This window comes from Rhincodon typus, chromosome 13 (assembly GCF_021869965.1).
Source record: "Rhincodon typus isolate 14 chromosome 13, sRhiTyp1.1, whole genome shotgun sequence".
NCBI classification, from domain to species: domain Eukaryota; kingdom Metazoa; phylum Chordata; class Chondrichthyes; order Orectolobiformes; family Rhincodontidae; genus Rhincodon; species Rhincodon typus.
The window spans coordinates 42,482,724-42,498,735 of record NC_063344.1 but is presented as its reverse complement, the minus strand read 5'-3'; the positions used below and the strand labels follow the sequence as shown (position 1 = coordinate 42,498,735).

The 16,012-nt window shown below is 39.7% G+C and overlaps 1 protein-coding gene across 1 annotated transcript in view; it reads right to left on the bottom strand.

Moving 5' to 3' along the window:
• Positions 1-16,012, bottom strand: part of LOC109923958 (transient receptor potential cation channel subfamily V member 5-like) — a 123,928-nt gene that overhangs the window by 37,090 nt on the left and 70,826 nt on the right. Inside the window, exons 5-6 of the mRNA XM_048604609.1 lie at positions 10,206-10,304; positions 5,136-5,308 (exon numbers count right to left, since the gene is read on the bottom strand). Coding sequence (XP_048460566.1) covers positions 5,136-5,308; positions 10,206-10,304 — 272 coding nt within the window. The remainder of the gene's footprint in view (positions 1-5,135; positions 5,309-10,205; positions 10,305-16,012) is intronic.

Here is a 16,012-nt window from a genome sequence, read left to right as displayed (position 1 = left end):
ACTATTTTGAGTAATTACAATAGCGTTTCCTTCAAAAAGGAGAATATCCATCTAACCAATTGAACAGTGCCACAAAAGATTCAGCAATATACACTGCATCTAACTTTCCACTGTCCATCAGGTTGCACCTCTATTCATCACACATCAGCATCACTCCTGTTCAGATGCAAATTTCTTGCAACTGATTAGCTCAGACTTCATAGAAAGGAGCAAGAAATCAGAACTAATGAGTTATTGAACATGTTTATCAAACTTATGTAATGTAGCTATAAAATATCATTTAAGTTTTAACAAGAAGATACAAATGCAATGAATCAACAATACTCCTTTCATAAAACAAAAAAAAATCAACTTTGTCCAAACTTCTATGCCGTTATAGAAATTTTTGTTGAAAGCAAGTTTCTAATAGAAATATTGCATTAAAATGATATATTCCACAATACTCCAACTAATCCTATCTGTAAGCTATTTTTGTACCCTTGAAACTTATTTATACTGTTGGAGAAAGAGTCTATATATTTCAATTCATTGCATCAATTTTCTTGTTTGAGTTTCTGTTTTTATATACATGACACAATCATGTATGCACAGACCATATGATGCAGTGAGGTTTGATTTTGTTTATGATCCAAATTAACCTTCGTGCAGGTATTTTTGAGGGCAATACATGATCATTTTCTTTTCCAACCTATGTTCAACATTTTTTATTTGCGAACATCCATGTTGCATGTGCATATTTGGCATCTGTTTGCAGCCTAATGTGATCAAGACATTGCTGCCCATGCAAGATTACACAACTTCTATGAGGGTCCTTTCAAATAAAAGCTTTTTAAATTAGTTTGATACTATAGATCTTCAGTATTGCTGAAAATAGGCACATTCTATCGACGATTTTCAACACATTCATTACAATTATTGACAACACATTTGAATATGAATGGAAAACAATATTTAATGAGAAGAGAGTGCTGATTGTTTGAAAAGTTGACTTTGATTTGCAGAGGCATTTCCAGGGAGAATGCACCAGATAGATGATGACTGACAGTCAACTGCCAAGTTTGTTTAAATTTTAAATCTCTGAATTTAATTAGTCCTGACGAGTACAAGATAGTAAGGTTTCAACAAAATATGTCTTCTTTCCGCAATTTGAAGACTTTTTAGTTTACTCCAATGGTTCTTAACGTTTGTGTTTTTTCTTCTGGTGGTTGAAGACTGGTTAATTTTTATGTAGCAAGTCATTACACATCCAAAGATCAGTGAGCCTAATGCGTGTGCATGACCACAATGATGGGCCTGAGCTAGGGAAGGTTGGAGTTGCAGGAGACTACCATATTCTGGTCTAACACATTTTAAAGTTTATATTTCACCCAAGACAAAAAACCCTCCAGTGGCCATGCAAATGGAGAAAATTATTACCTATTTTAGATATTATACGTTTTCTAGGATCACCACTGAGGGACAGTCTTTCTATTATACTAAACAATGGACAGAATTTAAAATCTGCTGCAACACCACCCTGTCTCTGTTTCCTGCACTCACTCCACCTACTCTGTGCACATCACACACCTACTACCCTGTTCTTCACCATAAATGCCAATCAGAGGGCTTTTCCCCACACTCTCCCAGGTATATGACAAGTACATTTTATCTCAGGACTCCTTCCAGCGTCGCTATATCTAAATTTCCTTACATACGCTTTTGAGATCCGATCTCAATTATTTTGAATAATGTGACTTTTTCTCCCCTAGCTCCCACATCAACAACCACCCTCTGTTTTTCTTCAACCTGTCTCCAGCACTGCCTTGCTTACTCTAACAAGCTATCCGGTTACCTTTCCCTACTGTACAAAATTCCTTCGTCCATTAGATTACACTTCCATTTGTCATTCTTTAACATCTCTCCTGTTTAGATGGATGGAAACACACAGTGGCTGACCTTAGAAGTTAAGACGGGAGATGGAGAAAGACAACAATACAGCGATCTAAAAATGTACATACAGCATTCTACTCCACATTTTTCATAATACACATACAGAGAAGGCTTGCTTCAGGCTCATTTCCAATAAACTCCATTGTAGGCTGAATGACTTAGCCCTGCCCCTATGTTGCTACCCTTCCTTGCTAGTGTTCTTAAATCACTGGACACCAGCACCAATCAGGCAGCTTTTAAATTGGACATTTCATTACAGCAGCATCCTGGGAAAATGATACTTTTATGGTTTCCTCACTGGCATTCAAACACTCACATTGGCCAAAGTACCAAGCCTACCAACCAAGGTAGGAAGAATGGACATTTCATTACAGCAGCCTCCTGGGAAAATGATACTTTTATGGTTTCCTCACTGGCATTCAAACACTCACATTGGCCAAAGTACCAAGCCTACCAACCAGGGTAGGAAGAAGGGTCTCGACCCAAAACGTCAGCTTTCCAGCTCCTCTGATGCTGCTTGGCCTGCTGTGTTCATCTAGCTCTACACCTTGTTATCTCAGATTCTCCAGCATCAGCAGTTCCCACTATCTCTCTACCAACCACAAAAGTGGGTGAGGGTTGGAAATCAGAGATAAAGGCAAGGGGATGTGCATCTCTAAGTAATTTTCCACACCAGTTATCCAAATCTGCCATAAACCAATGGGAGGATTTGTTGAATGAATTCATTTTTTTAAAGAAAGAAATGTTATTTGGATTGTACAGTAATACATTTGCCAGAACAAAACTTAAGTAGGCATTTACAGTCCTCAAAACAAAGTGTAAACATGCAAACTTTCTCAGATTTTCCATATGTTGAACAGATTTGAGATCTGTCTCACAATGCCAGTGTTCTAAACTCATAAATGTTCATTGTAAATCTTTCACTCCCTACTATCTCTTTCCAGCTGCATTGTGCACCTAATACATGAAGTATTGTATGGAGTGATTAAAGTGGGGTTCTTCATGTGATGCGGGAAGGTTGACAATTGGCAGCCAACTGAGTTGTAGAATTGCCTGACAACTAGTGTAGTGTTAGCAGTGTTTTTACTTATGGCATGATCTAGTGGCAAGAGCTACTTCCTATTTTATAACATAACCTATACACAAGCAAGCATTGACTTTCTTTGTTTCGACTTAAAAGGTAACAGCAGAAAATTAACAGAATTCAACAACGAAGAAATATTTTAAAAGAAAGTTAGCAATCTATTTTGTGACAAGATTCCTTCTTGGAATACTTCTTGGAACACTTGGAATATTGTGTTCAGTTCTGGTTGCCTCATTATAGGAAGGATGAGGAAGCTTTAGAGAGGGTGCAGAGGAGATTTACCAGGATGCCGCCTGGACTGGAGGGCAGGTCTTATGAGGAAAGGTTGAGGGAGTGAGGGCTTTTCTCATTGGAGCGAAGAATGGTGAAAGGTGACTTGATAGAGGTGTACAAGATGATGAGAGGCATAGATAGAGTGGATAGCCAGAGACTTTTTCCCAGGGTGGAAATGACTATCACAAGGGGACATAATTTTAAGGTAATTGGAGGAAGGTATAGGGGAGATGTCAGAGGTAGGATCTTTACACAGAGAATGATGGGTGCATGGAATGCACTGCCAGCGGTCGTAGAAGAGTCAGATACATTAGGGACATTTAAGCAACTCTTGGATAGGCACATGGATGATAGTAAAACGAAGGGTATGCAGGGTATCTTTGATCTTAACAGTAGGATAATAGGTCGGTACAACATCGTGGGCCAAAGGGCCTGTACTGTGCTGTACTGTTCTATGTTCTTTGTTAAATGTTGCAGATCCCATTGCCCAGCAGGTTTTGAAATGATTATTACTGCCCCGGTGACAATACCTAAAGGTCGACAGTTCTGAATAAGACTGATTCTGAGCTTCATAAATGGATCGGACCTTGCATAGTTAATGGCTCCGTGGGTGATGAAAGTGAAAATATAGGCTATAGTTACATCTTGACTTATTGTTGTCAGTGCCAGTGGTCCAGGGACACTCCTGTGGGTCCCATAAACAATATCTGGCCTACTGACACCTTGGATCCCTCCCTCCACAATCGCAATGTTACCCCGTCCGCAACCTACCTTGCTGGCAGCAACTCCGGCTCAATTTTCAGACTTCAATCAGGTGGTTTGCGTCCAAATCCAGAACAAAAGGACTCAATCTTAAACATAGAGCTAGTCCATTCAGAAGTGAAATGAGGAAGCATGTTTTCACGCAAAGGGTAGTGGAAATCTGGAACTTGCTCCTCCAAAAGGCTGTGGATTCTGAGTCAATTGAAATTTTCAAGATTTAGATTGATAAGATTTGTTTTTGTAAGCTAAGGGTATCAAGGGATATGGAACAAAGGTGGATAAATGGAGTTCACACACAGATCAAACATGATCTGATTGAACTGCAGAACAAGGGGCTGAATGGCCCACTCCTGTTCCTATGTTCTTGCATTCTGTTTTCTCAACAGAAACTTGATTTTGTTGCCTTAAAAAGATGCAGATCCACTTTAGCAGTAAAGTATTACATTATCACATAAAATGCACAATGTTTCTGCCTTTCTCAATTAGTCCAAACAGTGTTATATCTGATGTACTTAGAGGAAACTGAGGGATTCTGTTATCTATCAAATATAGACCTTCATAAAAGTCCATTTGATGCTGAGTTAACTAATCATGCATGGAATATGCAATTCACCAACTAAAACTAAATACAAAGTTGTTGAGTATAGAACAAGTCAAAATTTGGGCACCAGCTGGACTATCTTTTGCTTTATGTATAAAGTTGAAGAAAAATAATTTTAGTCAAATTAACGATGTTTATAAACACAAAATAATGTGTTTTCTTTAACTCTGACACAGAGAAAGAAAATCCAAACTGGTAACGTAGTGTGGCCTGTATTGTACAAGACAGAATAGATGTATTGGATTATTATTTGTATTTTTCCATGTTACCAAACTATTCCCATTTACAAAATAGTTTCCACCTGCTATGAAGCTTTATGAGGACTAGTTGCCAAACCAAATTATAAGGTCTATTATTTTTCCAATACCTTCTGTATAAAAATTGTGACAAAAGCTTACAGTTTATGGCACCTATAATTATGCTAAACGTTCTGTCAAAAAACTATCGCCATCTGGAATTAAATGAAGTAGAGCTGTGTTATCTTACTGCTACATCTCCTTCAAATGCTGACAGTTTCATGGGAGTGAGTCCATCTTTGTTGGTGATATTCTCCAAGTACTCAATCTTTTCCTTGGATATAAGTGATGAAATAAAATTGTACATTCTGCAAGCCATGCTCTTATTTGGATGCAGCACAAGCATGTGGAAAACGGTGTTACCTATAAAACAGAATGTTAAACAAATTTAGAAACACAGCATTAAAACCTATATTGAAAACACAATGTATATCTACAGGTTCAATATTGCAGAAACAGTTTGTATGCATTCAGGCCCAATACTGTATGGAACATAACAGTATTTCACTGTTAGGATCATGTTCTTTTATAGACCATGTACTGGTCTTCAATTTTGTATTATGCTTATTTCAACAATTATGACTTATGAAATAAGTTTTCAAATTATTTTGTTCATTTACTGACAACTTTAGGCACACTTACCAACTAGGTGTGGAGAGTTGTGTATCCATTGCAGACCTGGAACTGGGAAAGCAATATTACGGAGCAGAGAGAAGATCAGAATTTTGTGGTTGGGATTTTTTGTATCAAATGTCAGGTTGTTTTTTTAATGACATTTAGGTATAAGAAGAGGGTTTAATGGACTGAATATTTTACTACCTTTAAGTAGTTCACATCTTGGTTTGTCATCTTTGGATATTCTGGTTTTAAGGTTATGGTTTTCTCCAGAACAACCAAACTTAACATTCTGGGCAGATACACTCAATTAAAGGAACAACATAGTCCAGTGATTTTGTGTTGGTTCTATAGTGACTAAATTTTGTTTCTTTCAGTTTCTGACAGTTTTGGTTCAGCTGCATATGTATGCCCATTTTATTCTGTCCTTATGTTCTTCTTCCATATAGATCAATATACTTTCATGATAATTTGCATATTTGAGTATAACATGGTGTTAAGCCACACTAGGCCACAAATTTTCAGGTACTAACCAAAGTGTCAATAACATGCAAACATGTAAAATACAGCAGTTTTAGCTGAATAGGATCATGATATCTGCCATTTTGAAGTTTATCCATGTAATTATCAATCTTTAGCAATATAAAATATGGCTTTCAAATTAAATGTAAAAATGTTCTAGCCCAGATTAGAAGCCTAAGAATTACAGTTCAAGTATTGCAAAAGGTGCATATCAGGAACATTGTGCGGAACTTTGTATACCAGCATCATGCTGGAGGGTTCAAGTTATCAAGATAAGCTGGGACTTTTTCCCCTGGAGCATTGGAGTCTGGCAGGGTGGGTAAGTTCAAAATTAGGGGACATATTTTTAAGGCGAGAGGAGAAAAATTTACAAGGGACCTGAGGGGCCACTTTTTCACATGGTGATGGTTCATATGTGGAATGAATTGCCAGAGGAAGTAGTAGGTGTAGGTACAGTTACAACATTTAAAATACATTTGGATAGGTACATGAACAGGAAAGGTTTGGAGGGATCTGGGCCAAATGCAGGCAAGTGGGATTAATTTAGTTTGGGAAAATGGTTGGCATGGACGAGTTGGACCGAGGGGTCTGTTTCTGTGCTGTATGACTCGATGACTCTATAACTCCATGACTCTATAACTGAGTTGCTTTTGGAAGCTTCTTAAGATCAGATTGCAGTACAAAATACCAGATGCCTATGCGCTCATTCCAGCTGGTGTGCCAAATATACACACCACATTGAGACAGTTACAATTGAACTGAGCTGGTCATGCAGCCAGAAAGTCTAACATTCACTTACCGAAGTGAATCTGCTAAGGAGAGCTTGAGTCTGGGGTGCACTCTCATGGCAGTCAATGCAAACACCACAAGGGCACTCTGAAGGCTTCAGCTAGGAATTGTGATATCGACTTCAGTCCTGGAACAATCTCACCCAGGATCAGCGCCTAGCGCAACCAAATTAAAAACAGTTCGGCCTCCTTTGAAAGCAAGCAAATATCAGAGGCAGAGAGAAAACCCTGAGCCGGCAACTCATCTAAAACTCAACCCAATGCTGTCCTATTTGGAGGAGCATTTGCAGTACTGAAATCCAACCAAATACCCCAGATGATGATCAATTTACCCTCACTTTGAAGGATGAACAAGGTGACTAAACTTCCATACCTCATTTTAAATGTGATAGCCAGAAGGTAATACTATTTGCTTTAATTGCATATTACATAATTAATATACCATGAAGAAGACTCAGGTGAAGACCACAGAAGTGGTAATGAGCTGATTCCTAACCATGTATCAGAAACACTCTTATGAGATCGCAGAAAGTCTCATTTTCCAACCATATGTTGAATGGTGAAATATTCTTGCTAATGGAGGGCCAGAGGCCTATTTATTTGCCTTAGCGTGCATTAGCATCCTCAATATGATGGCATTTTGCCTCATTGACGTGCAGTTTGCTATTCTATCACCCATTGGATAGAAACTAGATGGTAACACTTTTCAGCATGGAAGTTGGAGCAGTAACCTGGCGATTCTAGTCACCAACACCTCAAAGCCTGCTCTATGGGCTTCTAGGGAGGGTGAAATTAAATAAATGCATTTTGGTATATTTTAAAATAACAAATACTAATTGTAATTTTCTTCATTCAGAGAAAGGAAGGATGAGTGTTGCTTTAAAATGAAATTCAAGAACAAACTTATACTATTTAGAGTCATATAGGTCCACAGCGCAGAAAAAGGCCCTTTGGCCCATTGGGTCAGTACTAGTCAAAAACAAACACCTAGCTATCCTAAACCCATTTTCCAGCACTTGGTCTTGTACGTCTTAGCATTGCAAGCGTACATCTAAATACTTCTTAAATGTGATGAGGGTTTCTACCTCTACCACCCTTACAGGCAGGTAGTTCCAGATTCCCACCATGCTCTGAATTAAAAAATCTTTCCTCATATCCCTTTCTCACAATGGACAACACAGTGGTTCAGTGGTTAACACTGCTAATTCAAAGTGCCAGGGACCTGAGTTCAATTCCAGCCTTGGGTGACTGTCTGTGTGGAGTTTGCATGTTCTCCCCGTGTCTGTGTGGGTTTCCTACGGGTGCTCTGATTTTCTCCCACAGTCCAAACACATGCAGGTTAGGTAGCTTGGCCATGATAAATTGCCCATACTGTCCAAGGATGTGTGGGCTAGGTGGATTAGCTACAGTAAATTGTGGGTTATGGGATAGGGTGGGAGTTGGGGGATCTGAAACGGGGGAGAAATGAGAATAGGGTGGGGGTTGGGGGGTCTGGGTCTGGTCTTCAAAGAGTTGGTGCAGACCTGATGGGCCAAATGGCCTTTTTCTGTACTCTAGGGATTCTATGACTTTATCCCCTCTAAACCTCCTGTCCCTTATCTTAGATCTATTCCCCTAGTCATTTTATACATCTTAATCTTGTCCCTCCTTAGTCTCCTCTATGCCAAAAAAAACAACTCCAGTCTGCCCAGTCCCTCTTCTTGACTAAAACTCTCCAGCCCAGTCAACATCCCAGTAAATCTCCTCTGCACCTTCTCTAGTGCAATCACATCCCTCCTGTAACTTGGATTTCAGAAATGCACACAGTACTCTAACTATAGCCTAACTAATGTTTTATACAGTTCCAGCATAACATCATTCCCCTTAAATTCTATACCTTTTTCAGCATTTTGTCTATCTGTCCACTACCTGAAGAGACCGATAAATGTGCACACCAAGGTCCTTCTGATCCTATGTGCTTTTCACAGTCCTACCATTCATCATGTATTCATCCTTGCCTTGTCTGTCCTGCCCAACTGCATCACCTCACACGTATCCAGATTGAATTTTATTTGCCACTGATCAGCCCGTCTGACCAACCTGTCTATATCTTCCTGAAATCTAAGGCTATCCTCCTTACTGGTTACCAACCCATCAATTTTCGTGTCATCAACAAAATTACTGATGAAGCCCCCTACATTCAAATCTAAACTGTTTATATACACCACAAACTGCAAGGACAGTAGAACCCCACTGGATAGAGACTTCCAGCTACAAAACACTCCTCGACCATCACTCTCTATTTCCTGTCACTAAGATAATTCTGGATCCAATTAATCAAATTTCCTTGGATCCCACAGGCTGTTACCTTTGCTAGCAGTCTCCCTTACTGAAATCCAAGTAGACTACGTCAAATGCACTGCCTCATCTCCACACCTGGCTACATCTTTGAAAACTTCAATGAAGTTGGACAGACATGACCATCCCTTAACAAAACCACCTTGACTGTTCTTGATTAATCCCTTCTTCTCCAGATGCAGATTAATTCTGTTTCTCAGAATTGCCTCCAATAGTTTCTCTACTACTGAGGATAGACTGATTGGCCTGTAGTAGCCTGATTTATCCCTTGCTCCCTCCTTGAGTAACGATACTACATTGTCGGTCCTCAGTTCTCTGGCACCTCTACTGTGGCCACAGATGAATTGACAATTATTGCCAGCACTCCTGCTATGTCATCCCTTGTCTCACTCAACAACCTGGGATACATTTCATTCCAGCCCTGAAGATTTATGTATTTTAAGCCTGCAGCCCACTCAGAATCTGCAAACCCCCTCTCTCTTTCTCTCGTTATGCTAATTTCTTCACATATATCACAGGGGCCTTCTCCCTGATTTCTATGTCCACATTATCCCTCGCACTAATGAACACTGACACAAAGTATTTTTTTGCAACCTACCTAGCTCCTCTTGCTTCATAGACAAGTTACTCACTGTGGACCTAAAAGGGCACTCTGCTTTCCTTAGTTATCCTTTTACCTTTAATGTACTTGTAAAATAGTTGAGGATTTTCCTTTTCTTTACCTGCCAATATTCTTTCATACCCCCTCATTGCTCTCTTAATTTCCTTCTTAAGTTTCCCCTTGCACATTTTGTACTCTGGAGCTTCTGCTGTTTTGATCGTTGCATATTTGCCATAAGTCTCACTTTTTCTCTGTTATTTCTGTTGTGTTAGAAAAGTTTGCAATTGCATTTAAGAAAAAATGTTTTCTTGTAACACTGTATGCAGAAATAATGAATAGCATAAAACAGGAAAACAACTTGAACAAGAATTAAATGATATATAAATAAAGATCCTACCTTGTTTATCTTGTGCATTTAAAGGTGCCCCATGTGCCACAATCATTTTAACTATTTGTTCATTTCCTATGCATGCTGCAAAGGATAAAACATATTCCCCTGACATATAAAAAGAAAATAAAAAGTACTAGTTACCACAATTTTTAAGAAAGAATGGAAGTGATTTTTCAAAGACCTCCTGTTTTAGAGAAAAACACCTCATTATTATTCTTCACACTGCTCATTGTAGAATAAGAATTCAAAAAGAACAAAAATACTGATACAAATCATATACGTGTATGGAATTTGTTGTTTCTCAGAAGGATCTGTTAAACATAGCATAAGGTGGGATTATAACAAAGACAAATTTAAAGACAGGTTATATGAGCACTACTGAAGCTGTCTGTTGCCATTGTGGAATCCACCATGCAATTGCTCTGAAATGTATACACACCATGATGAAACCAGTTCTGAAACCAGGTGAATAACCTGTTTTCTGTGTGTTCATATAAACTATTTTTGTTTGTACCACAAATGCATTCTTTACTCTATCGAAACTTAGAGAATTTGACAAAGGAGTTGGTTATAGCGAACACAATGCCAATATTCACAGAAAACTTGCTCTGTTGATCAGAAGGAGTTTCCACCAACTCAAGGTGCTTCTCATTCAATTGTTAAAACATAGCATTAAAAATCCAAGACAAATTTGAACTGAAAAGGGGGCTGATGTAAAGAAACATTGTATGAATTGTGTAGCAATTGAGTAATTATGTTGTAATAATTTTCTGAGGAGCTGACATGTGGGACATTGCAGAGCATACACACCACAACGTGATAATTGCTAGTGACGCATGCTTTTGATAGTGTAATCATCTTTTATCTGAAGAAGAAACATTAATTATGACTCATTGTATCATGCCATCTGAATTGGTAATCCACTTTGCAAAAGGAAGAGGACATCCAGATGTTATGGTCCATGTAAGAATCAATGATACAGTCAACCAATGTTGAGATCCTGTAGTATTTCAGGAGCTATAAAGGAAATTAAAAAGCAGGATCTCAAGTGCAGTAGCCTCTACTTGCTAGTGAATGTAGGAGCAAGAGGATACGTGTAATTGAAAGCCAGATTTGTCTCCGACAAAGAGAAGAAACGGGCACTGTGATCAATGTATCCTGGAAAGATAGAGAAGGAAAAATAAAGAGTGGTTGGGTAATGACAGTTTTGATTTAAGATAGTTTTACATCACTAGAAAGGAATGTTGTACGTGAGAGTTTAAAGACAGAATTGGAATGGAGAAACATTAAGGGAACTGTTAAGCTGCTGGGTGTTTACTATGAGCTACCAAACTGTGGAGAGGAAACAGATCAGCAAATTTGTAGGCAGATCATAGAAAGATGGAAGAAAATTAGTGATAATTGGAACATTATCCTTACAGACTAAAGACAGTTGTTAAAATGTGTGTGTTTCCTGTTCAGTTTGTATTCAGCCCTATGAGGAAGGGAGCAGTCCTAGATCTAGTTCTGGGAATGAAGTTGTCACATGGAATATGTTTCATTTGGGAACCATATGGGTAACAGTATTTCCAAATTAATTAAGTTCAAAGCTAGCAGTCCCAACTACCTGCATTTGGCCTATATCCCTCTAAACCTTTCCTATTTATGGACTTATACAAATGTCTTATAAATATTGTAACTGTACCTCAATCCACCAATTCCTCTGGCAGTTCATTCCACACACAAACCACCCCCTTTGCAAAAAGATTGCCCCTGATGTCGTTTTATAATTTTTCTCCTCTCACCTTAATAATATGCCCACTAGTTCTGAATTCCCTCACCCGAGGGAAAAGACCCTTGCTATTCACCTTATTTATGTCCTCATGATTTTATAAACCTCTGTAAGGTCACCCTTCAACCTCATATGCTCCAGTGAAAAAAGGCCCAACATATCCAGCCTATTTTTATAACTCAAACCTTCCATTCATGGCAACATCCTGGTAAATCTTTTCTTTAATATTCATTCATTTGTGGGATGTGGGCATTACTGGCCAGGGCAGCATTTATTGCCCATCCCTAATTACCCCAGAGGGCAGTCAAGGGTCAACCACATTGCTGTGGGTCTGGAGTCACATGTAAGCCAGACTAGATAGGGACAGCAGATTGCCTTTCCTAATGGGCGTTAGTGAACCAGATAGGTTTTTCTGACAATGGACAATGGATTCATGGTCATCATTTGACCCTTAATTCCAGACATTTATTAGATTCAATTTCTGCCATCTGCTGTGGCGGGATTCAAACCTTTGTCCCCAGAACATTACCTGGGTCTCTTGATTAATAGTCCAGTGACAATACAACTAGGCCATCACCTCCCCAGGTGAACCCTCTGAACCCTCTCCAATTTAATAATATTCTTCCTATAGCAAGGCAACCAGAACTACACAGGTACTCCAGAAGAGACCTCACCAATGTCACGTACAACCTCAACATGACATCCCAACTCCTGTACTCAAAGGTCTGAGCAATAAAAGCATATGTGCTAAACATCATCTTAATCACCCTGTCTACCTGTGACTCAAATTTCAAAGAATTATGTACCTGAACCCTTAGGTCTCTCTGTTCTACAACACTACCCAAGGTCCTACCATTAACTGTATAAGTCCTGCCCTTGTTTGTTTTACCAAAATGCAATACCTCTCATTTATCCAATTTAAACTCCATCTGCCACTCCTCAGCCCATTGACCCAATTGATCAAGATCTGTTTATATATCTTAAATAATCTTCTTCACTGTTCACTATTCCACCAATTTTGGTGTCATCTGCAAACTTACTAACCGTGCCTCCTATGTTCCTATGTTCTCATCCAAATCATTTATATAAATGACTAACAAAAGTGGACCCACCGGTTTCTATAGAACACTGCTGGTCACAGGCCTCCAGTCTGAAAAACAACCCTCTGCTACCACCCTGTGTCTCCTACCATCAAACCAATTTTGTATCCAATTGGCAAGCTCATCCTGAATCTTGTGTGATCTAACTTTATTAGTTAATCTACCATGCAGAACTTTGTCAAAGGCTTTACTAAAGTCCATATAAACAACAGGTCAGGCAGCATCTGAGGAGCAGGAAAGTTGACATTTCTGTTCTGGGCCCTTCATCAGGACCCCTGACTCTTGTTGAAGGGTCTAGACCTCCTCTCCTAAGATGCTGTCTGACCTGCTGTGCCCCTCCAGCTCTATATTTTATAAACTCTGACTTCCAGCATCTGCAGTCCTTTCTATCTCCATGTAAACAACATCTGCCCTTATCACTTTTTTGGTTACTTCCTCAAAAAAGTCAATCAAGTTTGTGAGACATGACTTCCCTCACACAAAATCATACTGACCATCCCTGATCAGTCCTTGCCTGTCCAAATGAATGTAAATCCTATCTTTCAGAATCACCTCCAACAACTTACCCACCACCAATGTCAGGCTCATAGGTCTATAATTCCCAGGCTTCTCCTTACAGCCTTTCTTAAACAAAGGCACAAGATTAGCCATCCTCCAGTTCTCCAGCACCTCACCCATGGTTATAGATGATACAAGTATTTTGGCTAGGGGCCCTGCAATTTCTTCTCTAACTTCCCACAATGCCCTGTGATGCACTTGATCAGATCCCGGAGATTTATCCATCTATATGTTTTCTAAGACTTCCAGCACTTGGCCTCTTCTATAATGTGAACTGTTTTCAAAATATCAATAAGGATTAGACTCATTCTCACAAATCTAAGAAGGACATTCAATGCAGGAGCTTCTTGGATAACTAAAGATGTGGAGATTAAAATGAAACAGGAAAAGGATGCCAAAGGTAACTGTTTGTTCATGATTCAGTAGAGAACAAAGCTGAATACAAAAATTACAAAGGAGAACTGCAGAAGAACATAAGAGGGAAAAAGAGAGCATGACACCAGATTAGCAGGAAATATAAAATGGAACCCAAAATCTTATGTGAACACATAAATAGCAGAAAGACAATCAAAACAAGGGAGGAGTGGTTATGAGCCAGAAAAGGCCTTGCTGTGAAAGTACAAGTACTAAATCAGTGCTCTGCATCTTCCAATAGCATAGAAGAGGATGTTGTTAATGTCACAGTAAAGGAGGTAACAGATATGTAATTATAAGGGGCTGTAGGGACAGCGAAACATTAGTCTTTAAAAGTGGTGGCACAATCTAAAGAAGCATTCAGAATGCTTGGTTTTATAAACAGAGGCATGGAATACAAAAACAAAAGTTATGCCTAACCTTTGTAAAATACAAATTAGATGTGTTGATAAAGGAAATAAGGAGAAACTGTTGTTAACCGAAGGAAAAGAAAATAAGGCTGCAGGGGGACATGGCCGGTGCTCACTCATCTCGGTCCACATGGGTGGGGAGGGCCACCGCTTCCACTGGGACGGCACCGGGATCCTGGGACGGGCTGGGCGGAGACGGGCGCGAGAGTTCCTAGAGGCATGGCGCTCCACGAGGCGTGCTATTGATGGACACATTGAACTCGGCCCCATATACGTTCCACTGCGGCGGCGGCGGCGGGGGCCCGGGGGTGGGGCGGTCCATCGCAGCGGACCCTGGAGTTTGGAGGCCGGGCGGGGGGGGCACACCGGCGCTTCATCGGAGGCTGCACTGGGGATGTTGCCAAGCACAGTAACAAAACGTCTGCGGAACAACAAACCAGCTCGGATATTCCTATGACTGGAAATTTTTCCAATGGGACTCTGCAGGGCTCGTTGCTGGGACTCTTGATCTTTGTTGTGTGCGCAATTCATTTGGGCTTAAATGTAGGGGTATCGCTAAGAAGTTTGCAGATGACACAAACATTGATCAGACGATATAGGAATGAGGAGGATAGTCATAAACTGCAGGAGATTATCGACAGACTGGTCAGCTGGGCAGAGCAGTGGCAAATGGAATTCAATCTGGAAAAGTGTGATCTCTTAAGGTGAGCTAACAAGGCAAGGGATTACTTTATGAATAGTTGGAGAAAATAAATTGCTGAAGATCAGTGGCGCATTGGTGAAAATAATCCCAGATCCCTGATGGTAGCAGGGCAGATAGATAAAGTGGTTAAGAAGCATATGGGATACCTATTTTTTATGAGTTGAGTTATAGAATCTAAGAGCAAGGAGGTAATACTGGAACTGTATAAAACATTGCTGAGGCCGCAACTGAAGTGCCACGTATAGTTCTAGTCACTGTATTATAGAAAAGATGTGATTACACTAGAAAGGTTGAAGAGGCAATTTACCAGTTTCTGCCTGAGCTGAAGGCGCTGAGCTACCATTTAAGATTTGATAGGCTATGAGTATTTTCCTTGGAGCAGTGAATGCTGACAGGCAACATGATAGAGGTGTATAAGATTATGAAGGGCATTGTTGGGTGGATAGGAAGGCACATTCCTTCCAATGGTAGAGGGGTCAATGACCAAGCAGCATAGATGTAAGATGAGAGATAGAAGGCTAAGAGGACAGTTGAGGAATTTCTTTTCTCCCAGAATGTGGTGAGAGTCTGGAATTCACTGGCTAAAAAGTTAGTTGAACAAGAAACTCTCATAACATTTAAGCAGTATTTAGATATTCATTGGCATTGTCCAGGGCTATGGACCAAGAACTAGAAAATGGGAATAGTGTTAACTGGTGTTGACACAATTGGCCAAATTGACTCCTTCAGTGCTGTAAATATCTGTTCAATAACGAGTTCATTTAAATACAGGTTGGAACTGAAGTAAGGTATTTCGACCTTTATTCGGTGTCCATGTGCATAGATCACTGACGGTGTCCATGTGCATAGATCACTGA